This window comes from Apis laboriosa, unplaced genomic scaffold (genome assembly GCF_014066325.1).
Source record: "Apis laboriosa isolate Shangri-la unplaced genomic scaffold, ASM1406632v1 scaffold25_cov139, whole genome shotgun sequence".
In the NCBI taxonomy this organism is placed as follows: Eukaryota; Metazoa; Arthropoda; class Insecta; order Hymenoptera; family Apidae; genus Apis; species Apis laboriosa.
The window spans coordinates 928,174-951,207 of NW_025222552.1; the positions used below are offsets into that span (position 1 = coordinate 928,174).

At 18.4% G+C, this 23,034-nt stretch overlaps 3 protein-coding genes across 9 annotated transcripts in view; 2 read left to right on the plus strand and 1 right to left on the minus strand.

The window, feature by feature from the left end:
* The first annotated feature begins 3,925 nt into the window (after nucleotides 1–3,925).
* On the plus strand, nucleotides 3,926–7,952 carry LOC122713611 (protein RRNAD1-like). Of its 3 annotated transcripts, none has more exons than XM_043934216.1 (6): nucleotides 3,926–3,934; nucleotides 5,831–6,037; nucleotides 6,185–6,403; nucleotides 6,506–7,088; nucleotides 7,172–7,306; nucleotides 7,596–7,952. In XM_043934216.1, the coding sequence occupies exons 2-6, from the start codon at nucleotides 5,831–5,833 to the stop codon at nucleotides 7,841–7,843; spliced, it is 1,392 nt and encodes a 463-aa protein (XP_043790151.1). In that variant the 5' UTR covers nucleotides 3,926–3,934; the 3' UTR covers nucleotides 7,844–7,952. The 3 variants fall into 3 exon arrangements, with proteins under 3 accessions (XP_043790151.1, XP_043790150.1, XP_043790152.1); XM_043934215.1 differs by lacking the exon at nucleotides 3,926–3,934 and adding an exon at nucleotides 5,697–5,733; XM_043934217.1 differs by lacking the exon at nucleotides 3,926–3,934 and having other exon boundaries at nucleotides 5,781–6,037; nucleotides 7,677–7,952.
* Nucleotides 7,953–10,682: 2,730 nt separating this feature from the next.
* Nucleotides 10,683–14,503, minus strand: LOC122713596 (mediator of RNA polymerase II transcription subunit 8). 2 transcript variants are annotated; one of them, XM_043934195.1, is made up of 6 exons: nucleotides 14,380–14,503; nucleotides 13,419–13,590; nucleotides 12,953–13,198; nucleotides 11,950–12,120; nucleotides 10,976–11,093; nucleotides 10,683–10,885 (listed from the first exon to the last, which is right to left on the minus strand). In XM_043934195.1, exons 2-6 carry the CDS (start codon nucleotides 13,581–13,583, stop codon nucleotides 10,809–10,811), a joined length of 777 nt encoding a protein of 258 aa, XP_043790130.1. In that variant the 5' UTR covers nucleotides 13,584–13,590; nucleotides 14,380–14,503; the 3' UTR covers nucleotides 10,683–10,808. The 2 variants fall into 2 exon arrangements, with proteins under 2 accessions (XP_043790130.1, XP_043790129.1); XM_043934194.1 differs by lacking the exon at nucleotides 14,380–14,503 and adding an exon at nucleotides 14,110–14,141.
* Nucleotides 14,504–14,534: 31 nt separating this feature from the next.
* LOC122713643 (tuberin) overlaps nucleotides 14,535–23,034 on the plus strand; it is a 10,257-nt gene continuing 1,757 nt past the window's right edge. Inside the window, exons 1-24 of one of the 4 annotated variants that reach the window (XM_043934283.1) lie at nucleotides 14,535–14,773; nucleotides 15,000–15,136; nucleotides 15,209–15,402; nucleotides 15,497–15,700; nucleotides 15,783–15,957; nucleotides 16,074–16,274; nucleotides 16,363–16,504; nucleotides 16,574–16,722; nucleotides 16,800–16,972; nucleotides 17,076–17,244; nucleotides 17,380–17,601; nucleotides 17,723–17,984; nucleotides 18,070–18,188; nucleotides 18,336–18,500; nucleotides 18,593–18,758; nucleotides 18,857–19,053; nucleotides 19,141–19,257; nucleotides 19,324–19,505; nucleotides 19,588–19,801; nucleotides 19,879–20,304; nucleotides 20,366–20,537; nucleotides 20,614–20,806; nucleotides 22,543–22,729; nucleotides 22,806–22,976. In XM_043934283.1, the coding sequence (XP_043790218.1) occupies nucleotides 14,695–14,773; nucleotides 15,000–15,136; nucleotides 15,209–15,402; nucleotides 15,497–15,700; nucleotides 15,783–15,957; nucleotides 16,074–16,274; nucleotides 16,363–16,504; nucleotides 16,574–16,722; nucleotides 16,800–16,972; nucleotides 17,076–17,244; nucleotides 17,380–17,601; nucleotides 17,723–17,984; nucleotides 18,070–18,188; nucleotides 18,336–18,500; nucleotides 18,593–18,758; nucleotides 18,857–19,053; nucleotides 19,141–19,257; nucleotides 19,324–19,505; nucleotides 19,588–19,801; nucleotides 19,879–20,304; nucleotides 20,366–20,537; nucleotides 20,614–20,806; nucleotides 22,543–22,729; nucleotides 22,806–22,976 (4,416 nt within the window). In that variant the 5' untranslated portion in view covers nucleotides 14,535–14,694. Of the gene's footprint in view, nucleotides 14,774–14,999; nucleotides 15,137–15,208; nucleotides 15,403–15,496; nucleotides 15,701–15,782; nucleotides 15,958–16,073; nucleotides 16,275–16,362; nucleotides 16,505–16,573; nucleotides 16,723–16,799; nucleotides 16,973–17,075; nucleotides 17,245–17,379; nucleotides 17,602–17,722; nucleotides 17,985–18,069; nucleotides 18,189–18,335; nucleotides 18,501–18,592; nucleotides 18,759–18,856; nucleotides 19,054–19,140; nucleotides 19,258–19,323; nucleotides 19,506–19,587; nucleotides 19,802–19,878; nucleotides 20,305–20,365; nucleotides 20,538–20,613; nucleotides 20,807–22,542; nucleotides 22,730–22,805; nucleotides 22,977–23,034 lie in introns of those variants that run through there. The other 3 variants (XM_043934281.1, XM_043934282.1, XM_043934284.1) reach the window with 3 other exon arrangements.

Below are 23,034 nucleotides of genomic sequence, written 5' to 3' on the forward strand. Positions count from 1 at the left end.
TGGTTTAATTTATTCCAGCAAATTTCTACATAAAAATTCATAATGTCATATTATTTCTATTACTATTGTTAAAGATACATTATGATGTGACAATTTTGGTAAAATTTGATGTATTTAACCTTGTCAAACCGCCAAACTATTTTTGGAGTGTATGATTTATAGTCTTGTAATACATTGAATTTTCTTAATTTTATTATTTTTAATAATTTACAATTTCAAGAAATAATATTGTTAAATAAGATAAATATTTTTGCTAATATAATTTAAAAAATTATTTAAAATTTATAATGTATAATAATGCTTATTTTACATATAGATAATAACAAACCTACAAACCTAACAGGAAAAAGAAAACAATCATTTTGTAATGCATAGTTAAAAAAAAATTTGAAATTCAAAAAATGATGCATTGATGATTTATATAAAGTAAAATATAAAATTTGCAATAAAATTATATATGATATCAAGAAAAATTGAGCTTTTGAAACAGAATACAATTAATAATGCAATTATAATTAAAAATGCAAAAAAATAAATATCCTCAATATCTAGTAAAAAAAAAACTTATTGATACTAATGAAAAGTAATAAAGTAAAAGTAAGTAATAAAAAAAACAGAGTTAAATGTTTAACAAATCTAAACATTATTAAATATAATAGAAGCTTTTATTCATTTGAATATTTTTATTAAAATATATTTATTAAAATATATTAAATAGCTTAATTCAAGTATAATAAAAAATATATTGATAAAAATAAAAATAATAAGAATTATAAAAAATATTAATAATATCTATCATATTAAAAAAGATAAAAATGCTTAGAAATAAATATTTTTCATTACTAATAACGAGTATTGATGTATCAATTGTTAATAAAAACTTTATGTATTATATTATTATAGTGATATGATATATCAGTGACATATTTGATTTGAAATAACATTATAGAAAAATTATATATAAGTGCATTACATATAGATATATATTACAGAAATGTAACTTATTATTAGAAAATATAGTTGGAATATACAAAACTCATTGATTTTTTATTTAATACAAGCTAATGAAGATATTATTGTCTTTTTATGTATTTATACATTTAATTATATACTATATAAACAATAATTTTGTCCATGATATTGAAGAATTATATTTTTTTATTTACATTTCTCATAGAAAAAAGACATGAAATTTTAAAAAATATTTAAAATCTATGTAAAAAAAACAAAACAAAATAAAACATGTCTATGATATGATTACTGATTATTAGAATAAATGGTAAGAGTTACAGCAAAATAAAAATTTAATATATTGATTCTTGAATATTTTAAATTTTTAAAATTGTTGGATAGTAAATTTTTAAAAGAATTTTAGACATAATAGATGATTTATATAATATTGATCATAATCACAATCAATAATTTAAAAAATCTATTTTTTTTAGAATCCTTTGTTTTTTTAGAAAACTTTGTTATTATTGATAACAAAGTTTTAAAAATAATTTAAAAAACAATAAAATTTTATATTAATATTAAAAAAATTTATTAAATTGTTTTTAATAAAAACATTAAAATATTGCTGTTTAATAAGGAATTTTTATATTTATTATAATTTTTAATCATAAAAATAGTTTTATATATATTAAATATACATTTTTATTACAGACATATTAAAATATATATTATAAAATAAATATAAAATAAAATTTCATAAAATTTTAATCTTGAATAAATGGCATATATTGTCATTTTATTTTTCTACAAATGAGAAGAAAGAATTATAATTAAATGTAAAATTAAATACAGATAAATTTTGATATAAAATAGTATAATTAAAAATCTTAAAAAAGAATTGATTTTATAAAAAAATATATTATAGAAAAATATTGATATAATATATGAAATATTGATTGATATATATGTATAAATATAAATATAGTAATTTTATGTTTACTATTACCACATTCCAATACAAACATGGAAACATATTTATAGGTTATATATTCATCATAAATATATCATAAAACAAAAAAGTAAAGCTTAGAAATAGATTAAAAATAATAAATGCAATTATAAAACTACAACTAGAATTTCAAAACTCAAAAATTACATATGAAATAGAAAAAAACATATTAGACTTATTTTATTATATAAAAAAAATGAATAATAAAAGAATTAAAAGAAATTGGGATTTTATTTCCTAATGAAAGCAGTGAATAAAATTATTATTAAAAAATAAATTATATATTCATGTTTCATTATATAAACTTATATTTAAGTTATTTATTTTGTATTATGTATTATATTATGTATTATATTATATTATTGTTATTATATTATTTAAATATTATTTAATTCTTCATTATTGTTTTTTATTTTATATTTGATCAATCTATGCATTTTGGTTCATTTTATTCATAATAAAAGACTCATAAAATATTTCTAAATGATTTAGTTTCGTATTATTCCACAGCACCGAGGTCTCATATTATAATCACCAAATCACTTCAATTTAATGAAATGTTATATTATCTAAGAGTTTAAATATATTGAATTTATTATACAATGTACAATATATATATTACATATAATTAATATATATAATTAACATGATTATAATATATAATGTTATATACAAATAGATCAAACTGTTAATAACAAAAATTATTTACGTTATGTTAATTATTTAACTTTGATTATTTAAATGATAATAATATAAAATAAATTATCATTATATATTGATATCCATGATGTAATTAATAATATCTAATATTTATACATATACATACATTTTTTTACAATGTTATATATATACATTATATATACATTTATATACATTTATATACAATATATATACATTTTTTTACAATGTTTATATACATGTTTATATATATTTTGATTATTTTCAGAACACATCACATTTTAGATTTGCTAAACATGACAAATCAAAAATGTCACTTTATTTAAATATATTTAAAATTTTCTTTCTTTTTCTAATTAAGCAAAAATTTCTATTTCTTCTTCCATTTCTTTTATAATATATAAAAATAGAAAAAAATTAATATTTAAAATATAAATATATATATATTTATTCAGAAAAAATAAAATTTAAATAATATATATAATATATATAAATTTTGAATATATATCTATGAATATATATATATGAATGAATTGAAACAAATTATAATCATATGACTTATCGCAAAAAGAAAGAGTTTTTACATTATATATATTTTTTTTGCCATTGAATACAGTATCTTTTTGGATATTATTTTTTCCTAAGTTCTTCAAAAACAGTTTACAATAAAAATTGGTTTATGTAGTGTTATGATTAATATATATCATAATATATAATATTTGTTTGAAAATTTTGTATAAAAATGAATTTAAACATATTTATTTCTATAATAATGTTTTTATCTGATTTGTTTATCCAATAAGTTTGTTTTGATATTTAATCTAAATATATTTCATGCATACAAGTGGCCTAATTTTTTTTTAAAACAACAGCAATTTCCTAAATCAAAAAAAGAAATGAAAAATGAATTATCAATAACATTCTCATAAAAAATTCATTTTTATCTATTTATCTATTTATATTATTTTTTTATAAAATATAACATAAAATATATATTATTTGTTATAATTGTTTTGAATGAGATAATTGTTATAAAATATATAAATGTATAAATGACTGTTGCTAATAGTTCTTGCTGCTGTAAAACATTTGATTGTTATTGTTGATATTGTTGATTATGTAATCATATTTGTTAATGTGTGATATCTAATTGTTGCTTTTGATCATATATTTATTACTCGTGAATTATTTAGTTATTATTATTATTGATTATGTTATCTACTTGTGAATTATCCAATTGTTATCTTTAATTATATGATTATTGTAATGAATTATATTGCTGTTGTTGACTATGTACTTGTTGTGAAATATGTGCTGTTATGAATTTGAATTTTGTTGTTGCTCTTATGGATCATTTTATTACTATGAAATAATGATATTGAAAATTTTGTTTTTTCTTTCCTATATGCAAAATGAAAATTTATTTTTAATCATTTATATGAATAATTATTATTATTTTATTTAAGATATATTAATAGTATTATAATAATAGTACTTTTTTGTTTCATTTTTTATCACATTTTATTTTCGTTTTTAACAAAAATATTGTTAACTTTTTTAAATAAATTCTATCTAAATAATGTACTAAATCATACAATTAAATATAATATTTAAATACAATAATAATTATATCCAAAAATAAATAAATAAAAAGTATTTTTTCAATTATGATATATTTACAAAAAAAAGTATATTTATGTTAAATTTTTTTTAATAATTTTATACATTAATGTTATGTTTAAACATGAATATATAATTCATTGATAGGAATTACAAATTTTGTTAAGTTGTTACACATATCTATTGATAAAATTTTCTAGAAAATTAATTTGAGAGATTTTATGATGTGATGTTTTTTAGAATACAATGTTTTTTAAATTTTACAAATATTTTTTAAAAGATATTTTAAATATATTATATAAAATATAAATGTTGATAAATTTAAATGTTTATTTATATTTATGATCATAATTTTGAAAAATTAAAATTTTTAATTTTATTCTATATTTGTATAAAATAATTTTCACTTTTTGTTTGCTTTTTTTCATTATTAATTGTTAAGTTGTTAATAATTGTTCAATGTCAATTTTGTTATTATTATGTTAATACTATTTTATTATTATTATTATTATTATAAAATATTAATTAAAATATCAAAAAAAATAATTGTAAAATTTATGTATATAAATAAAAAATGATTCATTGAATGAATTCAATTTATTATATTTATATACCAATATCTATCTGATAAAAGATCTATAATTCAAATTAGCCTATTTAAATATTCCATTTAATAGAGAACTATAGTTCTTAAAATGATGTGATGATTTTTATGTTTCTTTAAAGAATACGACAAGATAATATATTTGAAGCGAATATCAACTTCTTTGACACGATCATCACTAAATATTAATCTTAGAAATTTAATATGTCCAGTATGCTTAAATATTTTAATTGAATATTGCCGTGCACACACAATTTTTGTTTAAAAGATACATGAATACAAAAATTTAAGTTATCTCTGAGTAAAATATAAATCAATTCTTCGTTACATATTACAACGAAGATTGAAATATTAATTAACAATGTTTAAGAATTAATTCAAACTAAATTTTCTAAAGAAATTAAAAATAAATATAACGGTGACAATAAAAGTTGATTTGAATGCTAAGTTTCTAATAAGATAAGATAAATAAATATAATAATATAATTTAATTTTTTAAGAAATTATATATCATAATTTTGATTTATATAGAAATATATAAAATATATTTACATAAACATAAATAATATATGTAATAAATATATGTAATTATGTAACATGAATATATAATATTCATATTATAACTATATAATTTTTTAATCTCATTATAAATAAAATTACATTTTACAGAGAAATATGTTTCTTTATTATTTTTATTTATTGATAATTAAAAAATTATTTAAATCTATATAAATACTTAAAAATAAATATTTAAATCTATATTTAAATATATATGTAGAATAGTTAGATGCAATTTTCATGAAATATAATATAATATAATGTAATATATTTGTGAAATAAATCTTATATATATATAAATAATATAAAAGTTAATATTATATTTGTATTATATTTAATACAAAAATATAATTATAATTATAGGTTAATAATTATCTTTAAAAAATATATTTTTTTTTCATAATTAGATGGCAAGTGCAAATGAATATATAGCAAATATATATTTTTTGGATGCATTGAACTTATTTATTGAAACACAATGGCTCTATAATATTCCAGTTACTAATTTATTAACTGAAGGATTACTTGATTTATTTCCAGAAGAATGGTTAAATGTTTTGCAAACTTTAAAAAATGAAGAATTTAATAATTTTGTTATAAAAAAAATAACAAAGGTTAGTAAATAAATCTAACACTAAAATATACAATAAAATATATATGATAAATATATATGACATATACTTTAATATACAATAAAATACCAAATATATATGACATATACTTTAATATAATATTATAAATAAATTATTTTACTTTTTTAGCCAGAATGGCCAAAGACTTTAAAAACATTTGTTAAAAAGTGTAGATATATTGATCGATTACCAAATATAAACAGTATAATACCAATAATATTACCAAAAAAATTTCAAACAGGTCTTAATCTTAAAAAACAACATGAAATAATGCATTTAGCATACCTAGTACATATGCAATGTGCATCACAAAATATTAAAACTATTATTGATCTTGGTGCAGGTTTGGTAAGATATTTATGTTTATATAATATTATTATTTATAGAACATAAAATTTGTATTTTATTTTTTTTATATATTATTTTTTTTATTTTTTTTATATATTATAGGGATATATTTGTCAGTTATTATATTATTTATATGGATATAAAGTTCTTGGATTAGAAAAAAGCCAAGCAAATGTAAATAATGCTCGAAGTAGACAAATAAAAATGTATTCTGATTCATTGGCATATGTTAAATATAGTTGTTGTGATTTAACATATAATTCTGTTGAAATAATAGAAGCTATTTTAAATAATGAATTTCAAGAAAAATCAAATATTTGTTTAATTGGTCTACATGCTTGTGGAGATCTTAGTATATATGCATCAAAAATATTTCGAGATATGAAAATAGCACGTATTTTTATTTTAATTCCTTGTTGTTATCATAAACTTTCAATATCAAAAAGTATAAGAATAAATGCATCAAGTGAAAAACAATACTTTAATAATTTTCCTTTATCTAATCGTTTTAAAACTATTATTAATAATACTAATTTTGATATTGGTACCTTTTTGAGGCAACCTTTTTTACGGCTAGCATGTCAAGAACCAGTAGATAGATGGTATAACATGTCTATTGAAACACATAATAAACATTCTTTCTATGTTCTTGCAAGAGCTGTCCTTCAATTGTATGCAACTAAAAGTATGCATATAATTTCATATAATTTTTTATTTCAATTGATAACATTAATAATATAAAGTACATATAAAACATAAATGTTTCAGATGGATTTTCTCTTAAGAAATGTACTCAAAAAGGAACAAGAAAATCACAATGTTTAAATTTTGAAACATATATTAAAGATGCATTGACTAGGTATATTTTACAACCACAAGAAAAAGAAACATTCAAAAAACAAGGTAATATTATACAAGATATAAAGTATATATAAAATATTTTATTAATTATTAAGTATGTGTAAAATATTTTATTATTATATTAAATACTATATCATTATATTAACATTATATTATATTAAAAAATTTTCTATATTTTTATAATTTTATTTTTATTTTTTATTTTTACATTATATATTACAAAAATATTTTTAGACAATATAAGTTTTGAAAACAAAATTAATAGTTATTTAATATAATAAATAGTTATTTAATACAATAAAATAATATTAAGATATTATCTTTTTTTTAGATGTAGAATTCAATCTTGATACACATAAAAAAAATATAATAGAATTATGGAAAAATCATTGTGATAAATTTAAAATTGTAGAAATATATACTGGTTTACAACTGATGTTGCAAGCACCAGCAGAATCACTTGTTTTACAAGACAGATTATGTTGGATGGAAGAAGAAGGTTTAGAAGCAAAAATTATTCCAGTAATGAATAAATATATATCTCCACGAGCATATGCAATTGTATCTCACAAAAAATAATAAATATTTTTATATTTAATATAAATTTATTATACTATAATATATTATAATATATAATATATTTATATATTATATATATTATATATTATGTACTCATAGGATATGTACATTAAAATATAATAAATTAAAGACTAATATAATATAAAATATAAAAAAAAATGAAATTAAAATAAAATTATGTACAAAAATGAAAAAATGAATAAAATAATATAATATTTAATAAATTCATTCAGATATACAATAATTCTTAATTACTATTAATTATTAGAATTTATTACAATTATTATATAAGATCTTACAACTTTTAGATGTTTATTGCATTATAAAGTATATTAATGAAATATATATAAGTACAAATAAAGATCCACTTCAGTTATTTTTTCTTTGTAACATATAATAATGAAAAGAAGCCTGATTGAATAATTGCAAATGTATTAAAATTTTTTTTATGTTTATGTTTTATGTTTTTTTATATTATCATTATTTTTATCTTTTTAATTATGACTTTAATTTATAATTTATAATATTGATTATAATATACATAATATTTTTGTTCTTAATAATCTTATGAATTTTCTTTGTAAAAATAAACTATAAAAAACTATAAAAAAAAACTAAGAATAGTAAGATATTCAATTTTAAAAATAAATATGAAAAACTAAGATCAGGTAAAATTATTTTTTATTCTTATAACATGCAAAAAAGAAAACTATTGATAATCAATTTATAATAAAAATAAAAATCACTAAGAATAAATATGAAAAAGATTCGTGATAATATTGTTTCAGTTATGTCACATATAGTATTAAAAACAAATAAAAAAAAAAATAAATTAATTTTATTAATAATTGAAAACATATAAATCATCAATAATTTCGTTAATTATTAATTAAAAATTAATGTTATTTAAATTAATATTTAAAATAAAAGTTTATTAATTAAAAAAATTAATAATTTTAATTTTAATTTATATAATGAAAATTTTTAATTTAATTTTAATATATAATTGAATCATATTATGGCATTTTATTTTATTTAGTATATATATACTGACTAATAATGTAATGTGTACATTTATCGAGTTTTTGTTTCTACTGCTATATATATAACAAATAAATGCATATATTTTGTTTAATATATATAACTACAATAAAAAAGAAATATTTAATGTTCAATGTTATATATAATATAACATATATGTTATATATAATATAATATTAATATATAAAACTATTTATCGAAAATATCCAAAAAAAAATTATTGTCAAAAAAATTGTATTCCTCATCATGTTCTCAGAGTAGATAATGCATTTAATAATATTAAGATGTTATTAAAAAAATAATATATACATTACAGACGTATATAGAATAGTATATAGAATAGAACACATGCAGAATTTAATATGGTATATATAATATATTATATATAATATAATATAGTATCATTTTAAACATTTAAACATTTATTTATAATTTAAGAATTATTTTAAAAATTATTTTGATTTTTAATTATTTTTTAATAATGTGTTTTTAATCAGTAAATTTATTATTTATAATTTCTTTTCTTTAAAAAACAAGTATTCATGTGCGTGAAAAAAATATGTATATATAATACATTTTTTTTATTGAAAAATTCAATTTAAAATTTATTGAAAATTAATTAAATTATTAAAATTTAATTTAAAATTTTATTGAAAAATATGTATATATAATACATTTTTTTTATTGAAAAATTCCATATAAAGTTTAATTCCAAACAAAATTTCTATGAAAATATTTTCATCCATTAATCCCAAATTTCTGAACTCAAAGTCATTTCAAGTATCTGAAAAATCATGATGATTTTTACATTCTATATTTATAAAAATAATGTAATAAATAAATGAGCAAATAGATATTTATACAGATAAAAAAAAAATACAATATAATATATACAAAGTTAATGTATTCTTTTTCATTTATATTTTACAATGAATTATATTTTAATATTTTGTACAATAATCTTTTTTATATATATATTATAATCTATATATAATCTATAAAGCCTTAGAGACAATTTGATATAATGGATTAACGTTTTAATTATGCATGATACTAATATTATTTTATTTATTATATGAAGTATTAATAAAAGACTTTTTTCTTTTATTTATATTCATATTTCTTTTTAAATGAAATTACATATATTCAATGGAATTCAAATCCAGACTTTGCAGATTTGAAATCATTCCAATATATTCATATTATTTTTAAAAAATTTCATTATTAAATTTTGTTTTTTCATTTTCTTATTGAAAAATATATTCATTTTATAATTTTATTTTTTTATATATATTTTATATATATATAAAAGTAAACAAATTCTATAATATTTTAATATATTTTATAGATATAGATTCTTAATATGATAAAATATCTCCAATAAAACTTTAATAATTATTTTTATAATAAAAATTTAAAATTTAATATAACATTTTTTTTAATTTTTATCACTTTATCTATACTGCTATTTATTATTATTAAAAATCTCAAATTTTGACTTTTTTCATTTCAAATAACAGATTCTCAAAATTTAATTAGTTTTTGTAAATATAATAATTACTATAAATGATTTTCATTTTAACAGATGAATAATTTTATGTAAAATAGTAATTTACTTTTTTACATGAATTTACTTAAAATATAATTAACATTACATTTATATTTTTAATGTACATTACTATAAAGTATAAGAGCCAAACCATAATTTGTATAATTTTTATATTTTACAATGTAATGCTGATATTAAAAAGATGATTTTAATTATAATATATATAATTATATATATGTAAATATTTTATTTAAAAATAAAAAGAAACAAATTATTTTAATGTAATTTGCTATATATTAAAAAATAATAAATTAAGATGAAAATAATTTTCAACTTGAAAAATATTATATTAAAGTCAATATTTTTATCTATACTTTATCTATATGGATGAATTTGTGGTGCTGCCTTGATATTGGTTTTGATTGTACTTGGAGCTTTAGTCATTTGTCCCACTAAAATATATAAAATATATTAATACTATAAATATAAATTTTAATTATAAAATATTATAAAGATAAATAGATTAAAATAAATTTTTTTACTAGGTGGATTTCCTAATGATCCTTGTCCTGAAGTTTGTTGTTGATTTCCAGATCTTCCTACTATCATTCCACTAGGTACTGAATTTACACCTGATTGTACCATTTGAACAGAATCGGACTATAAAAACAAAATAATAAAAAATTTTAACATAATTTTTACATAATATATTAATAAATTTAATAATATATAATACAAATATAAAGTTATATATGTATGTATTTAAAGATTTACATATATAAAATTTACTGTTTTGAATATATAAAATGTTGTCCTAAAAATAATTATATATATAAAATTGTATTCACAAATCAATTGCAAAAATATAGATAATGAAATTTATCTTTATAGTTAGAAATTAAAAGTATTAAATTAATTTAATATGGATGATATAAATGTATGCATTTATTCTAGGTTTTTTTATTCTATTTTCTATCCTCTATTCTATAATTGAAATATTGTATATTGAATAATTGTATCATCAACTTTTCTAAGAAATATGAAAGATGAAAAAAAATTTTTTACATATCCAATTTTTCTTTTGCAAACGCATTTAATATAAATGAATTTATTATATTGAATTTTATTGTATTATTTTTTATTAATTTAAAAAATGTTTTTTTTATTTACTAAATCAATTTTATTTTCAAAAATCAATATCTATTATTGAAGATATTGTAATCAATTTTTGGTATGTTTTTATTCAATTATTGAATATGTTAATAAATTTAAATTTAGAGTATAACATATATTCATAAAATATTTAAAGCAAATAATATAATTAATTTTTTGAATTGTTATAAATATACAATATTTTTTACAATAAGTATTAATACATATTTAATATTTTTTATATAAATTCAAATTTATTGGCTATTGTATCTTTTTAAAACATATATATTAATGTTAATGTTAAACTTGTATATTTTTGATAAAAAGTTAAGAATATTAAATTAAAAAATATAAAAATATTTACCTTTAAACCTTTACCCGTACCCACAGCTGCTATAAGAGCATGAGTGTCTGCTGTACTGCTGGTTTGAGCTTGAGTTGCTCTAGAACCAGCTTCACTTTCCCACTCTTCACGTGCCTTATTTGCTATATCCCATACATGATTAATTACTTTTGTATATTGAGCCACTTGTTTCTGAAAATTATAAAATGCATATATATTTTAGAAAAAAAAGATATTTAATGTTCCACTCGCTAAATGGACCTACTATGAAATTTTTATTTTTAAACTATTAGAGGAAAATTAATCAATTTATATATAATTATTAATATATAATATTAATATTAATATTAATATATATTAGTTTTTTATATAATAGTTGTTTAATATTGCTAAATTTTAAATAAATATATGATATATATGATATCTTTAATAATATATTTAAATATATGATATTTTTAATCAAAAATAATGATTTCCTCTAACAATTTAAATAATAAATTAATAAAAAAAATATTATATATTACAAAAATCTATCTGTATTTATATAAATATAAATAAATTGTAAAATAAGTTGCAATTTATAATATTAGAAATACTATTATTTGCTAATTTAAAGTATATGTTATCATAATTAATTAAATACAAAATTATAAAACAAAATATATTTTTATATTTTTAAGATTTGAAACTTATTTTATATATAATTTTCATAATTATTTCAATTTCAGTCCAAAGCGAATGGAACTAATAAAAACTGAAAGCTAGCTGATAGTAGCTTACATTGCAGTCCTAGTTGATGTTTAGTTAGCACATTAAAAAAAAAATAGAATATCTTAAATTATCTTTAAGCTTCTACAATAAAATAACAGAGATATAACTTTATTTCAATCTTAAAATATTTTCAAGATTTAAATTTATTTAATTTTTTAATTATTATTAAAAAGAAATTAAATTTACATATACTTCATAATTATATTAAATTTTTAAAGGATTTAATATATAAATAAAAAATATTTTTTCTTACATGTGATGTTTCATAATTTAAATTTGCAGCTTTTGCTTCAAGCTGCATCATTTTTTGTTCAGCTTGAGGTTCTACTTTAGTTCGTAGATAGTCTGGTACTAAGTCATGAGCAAATGTAGGAATTCTACCTTCAGTTAAACGAAGCAATTCTTCATCTTTCTCTGGACTTAATCTTAATGGTAAAACTGTTAAGTTTCTTAAATTTGGTGCTTTATCATGTCCAAGAATTTTTGAAAGACTAGTCAGCTATAAAAAAATTTATTATGTAATAAAATATAAATATATAATAAAACTAAATTGAATAAAATTATAATTGTACAAACTACTTTATTTAAAAGTTATATTTTAATAGATATTATCTTATATTAATTCTAATAATTAATCTTAATATATTTTAAATTAAAAATCAGTATATTTTGATTAATTTTTATTTATATGTTACAAATAGAAAATGTAAAATACATACATGTCCTGAAATAAGAGCAAAATTATCAAGAAAATTAGGCCAATTCAATGTTTCATATTCATGTTCCAATTTAAATATCATTGCAGCAATTGCACTCTTTAAATCATTTACTCTCATAATAATTGCCTCCAAAGCAGAATCTAATTGTTTTTCTTCTCTTTGCATTTTAAACCTTAAAAAATATAAGTAAAAATGTATAATATTTTTATTCTTTATTATTTATTACTACTAATAAAATTTATGAAAATTATGTAAAAAATTATAAATTAATTATGTAAAATATGTAAAAACCTATTTGTATAAAAATACAATAATAAAATTTTATTGAGATAACAAAAAACTTTTTTTTGAATATTTGTTTATAAATAATTATTAGAAAATAATTACAGATTGAATATTATCAACATATCTCAATTACAATAATTAATTTAATTTTTCCAATAATTTAATAATTTCTAAAATATACATTATAATGAGCATTAAATTTTATTTTTATATATTAAAATTACAATAAGTATATAAAATATTTAATATAAAATTAATAGTTAAAAATAATAAATAGTTAAATAATTTAGAATTCATAATTGATAATCTAAATATTGTCAATTATTTTTTGTATGAATTGTTTTTATTGCTCATTTTAACTTATATATTCATTTAAATCTTTTTTCTTTATTATTAAAATTTTTACTTCATTTTTATTTTTATTAGCTTGTTTAAACATTTTTAAAAGTATAATTTCATTTGTAAAATTTAAATAATACGTAATATGTTTGTATAATATAAATATTTTAAATTTATTCACTATAACCTCAAACTTCATAATTTGTGTTTTTTTTATTATTTTTAGCATTTACATATCATTTCTATTTATAATTATTATACTTATCACATTATTTATGTACGATTATTAAAAATATTATGTATATCAATTTCTTTAAAAAAATTTTAATGACTTTACTTTTTGATTTATTGCAATGTTAAAATAAGACTCCATACTCCATACTAGTAAAAGCGGTGTTGCCAAGCTTAATACCATGTCTTATATCTAAAGCAAGCTATAGTATGCAAACTATTGATGATTTTTATTAGTGTCTTTTTTATGGTTACAAATTACAGCTGATTCGTGTTTAACTTTCTGGCATCCCATCTCTTTTTATACGGTGTATTTCACTGATATTTTTCTGTTTAGATTTCGTTTTGATATGCCTACTTATTACTTATTACGATTCTTTCTGGATATTCTTTAGTGTTTTCTTTTAGTTCATAAACTAAAATGTCGAAAATGAGCTCAAAAGATAAAGATAATAAAACGTTACATGATAAATTAAAACAATTTTTTCGTATTAATAAAGGTGATTTTATAGATATGATTTTCATAATTTACAATTATATCGTATTATTAATATATTTTTATATACGATTATCTTTAAATACGATTATTTATAAATTATATGAAATACAAAACTTACAAATTATAACTATAGTTAAATGATAAATTATAAATTCATAATCTATTTAAATAAATTAAATAATTTAATTAAATTATTTAAATAAATTAATTAATAAACTTTTTTTTAGGAAATTATAAAAGTCGTGAAGATTTTACATTAACACATGATCTTGAAAAAGAAATTAGTCCTGAAAGTCCTGTACATCATCGAACAAAAGCAATTAAAGATTTGTGTGATGCAGTTCTTAATCAGCAATGGGAAGATGTAGGTAGATTATTTGTAATAATAAATTTCATAATGAAATATATAATATTATTAATTTTTATTTTTTATTAGAAAGCTGCTGAAAGATTATGGTACTTAGTAAAAGATCTTTTGGAAAAAGATATACCTCGTGAACATAGACATGTAACATTGAATTTTCTGCGATGTCTTGTTCAAGGTCAATATTCTAAATTATCTTCTCTTATGAGAGTAAAATTTTTTATGGTTGTTAAAGAACATAATATTCCTGAAGATATTGGACCTAGGTATTATGATTATATTTTTTAATTATATTATATTATATTATTATTAATTAATTATGCATTATATTTTTTAATTAAGTTATGAATTATTATATAGATTGGAACTTTTACAAAGCTTAACAGAAAATGGAAAAGATATATTACATCTAGAAGAAAGAATGGGACCTTTCTTATTAGATTGGATGCCAATTGTTACAGCAGGAGATGGAAAAAGAGGAGCTGAATTCTTATCACTTCTTGTTAATGTCATTAAGTTTAATTCAGCGTACATTGATGAAGACATTATATCAGGCCTTGTTCAGTAAATATTTTATGAATTGACTATATTATAATTAATTATTAAATTAACTAATTAAGTTAAACTTTATCTTTTGTATATTTAGGTATATCTGCCATCTATGTTATTATAGTAATAGTAGTGAAGTTGTTTCTGGATGTTTAGAAGCTTTAGATGCAATTGTTTGTTACAGTAATTTACAGTCTGATTCATTACAAACTTTTATCATAGCATTATGTGGAAGTGTTAATGTTGAAACATATTGTCAAATAAGTTGGAAGGTATATTATTATTAAAATTTTAAAAAGTTTAAATCAAATATACTTATGCACATTATTCATTTAAATTAAAATTATAATATATATTTCAATTTTAAAAATAGTATGACTTTTTGTAGATAATGCGTAACTTATTAGGTACACATATGGGTCATTCTGCATTATATACAATGTGTCGTTTGCTACAAGATACAAATTTTCAGAGAGATGTTCGCCTACTTAGAGGAGCAGTATTTTATGTAAATATGGGTCTTTGGGGAACTCATAAAATTCCAAAACTAGAATGTACTCCTACATCTGTTTTACCTTCATTTTATCAAGTAAGTAATTAAAATCTAATAATAAATCTAATAATTGATTATTTTATACAATTGAAAAGTATTACTTATTGCTTTGTTGTTTCATAAGGCTTTAAAATGTAATCATCCAGTAGTTATGTATGAAGTTATATTATCAATTCAAAGATTAGTAAATAAATATGGAACTGAGTTATGGGATCCTACATGGAGCATTATTCTTGATATTATTGAAGAAGTTATTTCTCATACAGGTAAAATCAAAATTTGTAAATTTTAATGTAAATATTTGATTTTTATTAATATTTGTATTTTTCTGTTAGAAACAAGTAATCAACCTGCAACTAGACAAGTTTCAGTGAATTTACATGAAACAATAAATAGTATTGAAAATTTACTAGATATTAATCATTATAATGGTTGTATTCAACGATTTTATGATCTCGTTGAACGTTGTAGTGATGCAAGACCTGTAATTATCATATTTGTAATTTAAATATAAATTTAAATACTTTTTTTACAAAAAAATATAAAATAAAATTTTTCTAGGAAGGTTCTGTTTTGAAATTAATTGAATATCGAGCACGTTCTATTGGACCTACACATTATCATTGGCAATTTAAACTAGCAAATTTAATGGAACGTTATTATAAGATTGAAACACGTACCAACATTAGAATGAAAGTTCTTGATGTTTTAACAAATGTTGTCCAAATTAATAGGTACATTAAATTAATATATTTTTTAAATTAGATAAATTTTGATAAAAGATTAACTTATATACTTTAATTGACATAACTTTAATGATATTTTTTTTTTAAATAGATCTAGATATGAAGAAGAATTAATTGAACGAATAATTGTGCCATATTTTCAACATGTTGATATGGATTTTGATATCACTATTCGGAATGGTGTTGCACATTTACTTATTGATCTTTGTCTTGAATGTGATACAAAGAGATGTTTAGAACTTTTAGATATATTAGAAAAGGTACATGATATTTTATATGTTTATTTATATATACATACAATATATGATCTTTAATATAACACTTTGAAGGATGAAATCATATAATATTATATGATATATTGTATAATATTTTTAAGATGAATTATATATGTTAAGGTAATCAATAAACCTTTTACATCTGATATACCAGTTACAAAAGATGTTGATATCAAAGATATAAAAACTGCAGTTATTGGTGTGATAAAAATCTTAATATCAAAAATTTATTATTTACCTTCAAGTCATGCTATACGAGCTTATAAAGTTTTAGTGAATTATTTGGAACAGCATTATAAAGAGCCAACTGTCTTCTATGACATTCCTACTATTCGATATTTGGTAATAAATAAAAATGATATTATTCATTATTTCAATTTTACATAATATATTTTTGTATTAATAGTATATTAATTATATTTTAATATATATTATTTTATCATAAAATTATTTTGCATTTTAGATTTTTGAATGTTTCTTAAAAATTAGAGCAAACACACTTTATCATCTTGGATTTCCGGATACTCAAAACTTATCTGTGATAAAGTTTAGTCCATATTTAGTTTTAGAACATACAACAATTGAACGAATAAATAGTGGAGGAGGTGGTAATAGTCCTCCACCAGTCAATCCAGCTCCATTGCAGCATTTATCTTGTCAAATTACTTACATGTCATTGGCACTTGCATGTAAAGCTGTTATTTCCTGTATTAAATTGGAAAAAGGTTTATATTATATATTTTAAATTAATGTAATTTTTTTATATATAAAAGTTACAAATTAATATTTGTATTTATTATATTTTTGCAGATTGGAAAGTTTTACAGTTGGTATTAAAAGAATTGCCTCAAGTGATGCAAAATAGAGCATTAATATTATCACGACATACAAATGACATTGATTATTTTGCAAATGCACTTTGCTCAATGGTATATTATTTTAATTTGTTTTTTTTTTTAATTTTTAAAAAAATTTATTTTATAAATTAAAAAATATATTTTTTAAAAAATATATTTTATATTAAAATATATTTTATTCTAATATTTTAATATATTAATAATATTTTAATATTTTAGGTTAGTGATAAAAGTTTAAGACTTCCAGAATCTCTTTACAATGTTCCTCCAAAATTTACTCTTTCAGAGTTTCGCGTTCATGTTTTTCCAGTATTAGCGTCATTAGCTTCATATCATGCACATTTAGAACCTAATTTACAACAGCGTTTAATAAAATGTTTAGAGGTAAAAATAAAATTCATTTTTTAAAGAAATTACACTGATATAAGATTTATATAATTTGGTAAATAAAAAATTTTTTAAATTTGTTTATTTAGGTTGGTTTAACAGCAAAGTGTGCAAGTCAATGTGTTACTAGCCTTACAACTTGTATTTTAGAGATGCGTGATGCGATGAACAAACTTTTATCCGAAGTACTTTTAAATTTATCAAAAATTTCAGCAACAGTACATATAGCTATACCAATTTTAGAATTTTTATCTAGTAAGTTTTATAAAATCTATAGAATAATTTAATTATGAAATAGATATATATATATATATATATATATGTATGCATGTATGTATATATTTTTTATACAGCTCTTACTAGACTTCCAAAAGTTTTTGCAAGTTTTATTGGAGATCAATACATGTCGGTTTTTGCAATTCTATTACCATATACAAATCCTTTTAAATATGATCATTATACAGTATCCTTGGCACATCATGTAATTGCTGTATGGTTTTTGAAATGCAGATTACCATTTCGAAGAGATTTTGTTAGATTTATTACTACAGTATGTGAATCATTAATTTTTTACTAATATAATAATATTATTAATAATAAAACTTTAATAATAAAACTATCTTTTTCTAATAAATAGGGTTTGAAAGCTAATGTAATAGTTCCTTTTGAAGAAGGTCATTTAATGAAATCAGATTTTAACTTCATAAATGAAGATTCCTCAAATAGAAAACGTAGTTCGAGTTTAACAGAACAGGTATGAAAGAAAGTATTAAAATTATATTATCTTATATTACTATTGTTATTAAATTTTTATTTATAGGGCAGTAGAGGCAGGAGAGAAAGACCAATAATGACAAATCGTATGATAGGAGATAATAAAGCTTCAGATTTAAAGCCTCCAATTGATGAGGCTTTAATGACTTTTCATGTTGAACTTACTGAAACTTGTATTGATCTTATGGCTCGATATACATTTTCAACTTATTCAGCTCGACCTAAAAGGTAAATTTATAATTATTAATAAAGATATTTTATTGATTTTAAAATACAAATATAAGTTATAATAATAATTTATACTTATTAGATTACCAGCTGCTGATTTTTTACTTAAAGAGGGTCAATCTATGACATGGTTACTTGGTAATAAACTTATTACTGTAACGACAAGCGGTTGTAGTAATAAAGCAATGCGAAATGGACTTTGTGATAATTGTTGGGTTGTGTGTAAATCTGGTCCTCAATCTCCTGAACATTCAAAAGCATTACAATCAAATTTACGACGAGCATCAAGTATAGAGGTATTATTGATATTATTTATATAATTATTTTATTATTATTTTCAAATTATTCTAAAATAAAATGATAATATATATAGACGACAAAAGAAGATAAATTATCTAGACAATTTTCTGGAGGTTATGGAAGTTCTACTGTAAATACAGCTGCAAATTCTCCAACAGAAGAATTGAAGAAAACATCAGAAGATTTAGATTCAATAAAAAAAGATCATCCTTTAGAAAAGATGGATAAAGATCAAGCAGAATCATCAAAATTAGAACAAATACTTAATAGTGAAAAACAAGAAGAACATGTTCTTTGTGCTTGTTGGTGTCAAGGATGGGCTGAAATATATGTACGTAGACCTACAGGTGATATGTCTTGGATAATGAGAATTCAGAATTCTATGCAATTTGAAACAAATATAGATTTTCCTGTGTATGACATAATGGCTTTATATAGACCAAATCAAAATTTAAAGCAGCAAGAATTTACACCAGAATATTCTGGAGATGAAACAGAGGTAATTTATAAAAATATGTTTTTAGATATTATATAGAAAAATTTACAAGAACTATTTACAGGATATTGCAGATAAAAATATGGATCAAATAAAAAATGATCATAACAATATGAAATCTATGATATCTTCTGTGTCGTCAGGTCCAATAGCTATACCTGGTTCACCAGCTCGACCGAGTCCTTCAAAGCAAAGTTCACGTGATAGTTTAGAAAGTTTAGAAGATGGTGAAGATGGTATGATTAAGTAATATCATATTTTATTTATTTTAATAAATGATTGAAAAAATTTATATATTAAAAAATTTGGTAGATTTACGTCGTTCTCGAAATCCTGTACGTAGATCAAATTCTAGTCCTGAAATGAGCGCTAATTGGAAAAATCCATTCTTAAATAAAGAAAAATTAAATTTACAAGTCGATCGTGATTTTTCAACAGATATAGAAATTAAACTTGATGCTGAATTAAAGAAACCTGCGAAAACTACGTACGCAAAGGATATGAGGTATTATTATTTCGATAGTATAATTTAATGAATTGATAGAAGAACTTAAAAATAAGCATTTAGTTTTAATTAAATAAGATTTATAATAAAATAATATAAAGTGAAAAAAGATATATCACAGTTTCGAATATTTTTTCAGCTAAAAAAAAAAATTGCAATTTTGATTTTAAAAATCAAAGTCAAAAGATTTTTTATTATATTATATTTTATTTATTACAAAAATCAAATTTTTTAAAAAATTATAAATTACATTCTAATGATCAATTTAAAAAATAATGTTAAATTCTTTTATATTAATATGCTTAAATCCTAATTCTATATTAATTTTAATTAGAATATTTTCATATTTCAAAATCAGAAATAAAATAAATAAAATAAAATAAAATGTATTATTAACGAAGTAATTCCTAATAAATGAAATAAATAATTTTTTAATATGTGTATAAACTTTGATTTTTATTTTGTTTAAAAATTATTTTTATTCTATAAATATTTTTAAAAGAAATTAAATAATCAAAGAGGATATAATTTGATGTTATTCATTTTTTAAGTTGGATATGTTAAGAAATATATATGAAAATATAATAATTCGTATATAAATATAATTAATTTTGTTTTTTAAATATAATTATATATTTTTTGATGTATTAATCTTTTTATAAAAAATATAATTTTTATAAAAATAATAAAAATCATTAGATCAAAAGATTTTCAATATCATATTTATTATTAATTATATAATATTTTTTAATATCTAATATCAATAAATAATAATTCAATATTATATTAATTAAATCATATAAAATAATGATTATATTTATTTTATAATTCTTTATCATTTTATAGAAAAAAAAATGATAAATTATTTTAATAATATTGAAATAAAAAATATTTTCTAATCCAATGATTTTTTAGAATAAATATTAAATAACTAATATTATAATAAATAATATAATATATAATTAAAAAAATATAATATATAATTAAATAATAAATATTAATAAATATTATAAAAATTAAGTTAGCATTAATTAAATATATCAAAAAATATATGATTATATTTAAGAAATGTCTGTGTCCATATAAAAAATATAATAATTAAATTATTAATTTCAATATCATTCAACTTCTATTGAAAATATTTTTTTATGTAACAATTAATTTTCAAATAATTTAAAATTGATAAGATAGATATTTTACTTTGTGTTTCATATGCTGCTATTTCAATAATAATATTTTATTTAACTTATTTAACTGAAATATGAAAATATTCTAAACTATATAAAACAATGCTTGTGAAAATATTTTAAATAAAATGTGAAAATATTTTAAATAAAATATGAAAATATTTTAAATAAAAATGATGTAAAGATTAATAAAATATCATTTTCCAATTAAAGAAATCATAAATTGAATTGCAATTAATTTCAAATAAAATCAAGATTAATTTTGCAGAACTTTTTTTAGAGAAAACTCTATTAAACTAGAAATAAAGAAATTTATTTAAACTATAAAATATACTTTCTTAATATTCATGTTTTAATCTAATATGATTATAATTAATCATAATACTTATAATTATTATATTTAATAATTATAATTATAATATATAATATATAATGTAATATATTATATAATGTACTATATAATATATTATAATATATTAATATTATTGCATGAAATATATCAATTCATGAACTTTACAAATAATTAATAAAAATATAATTTATTTATAGAGTCAGTTGTGAAGCTATACCAGAAGAAATATTTGGTATGGGTACAACACCTCCATCAGAAAATGTATCAGATCATCCAGCTGCATTACAGTCTCAACGCTCTTATCCAGGCACAACACAAGTAACTCAAATTATTACGAATACTAGTTCGAGTAATACTGTTCCCCCATCTCCTACTACTATACAGGTGTAGTATTCAAGTAAATTATAATAAAATTTACAATATATCCTAATAACGAAGATTTTTTTCTACATTTTTACAGATTCAAGGAAATTTTTTGGGAGTACGTGCAACACAAATTCAATCTGTTACAAAACCTCCACAATCACCTACACAAATTTATCCTCGATTATCTAATTTTGATTCTGGTCAAAAACAAATACCATTAGGAACAGATAGTAAACCACCTATTGGACGTAATCATCTAGATAAAGTATTATAAATGATATTTTTCATATTTTTATTAAAATATGTATTTTTTTATCAAAATT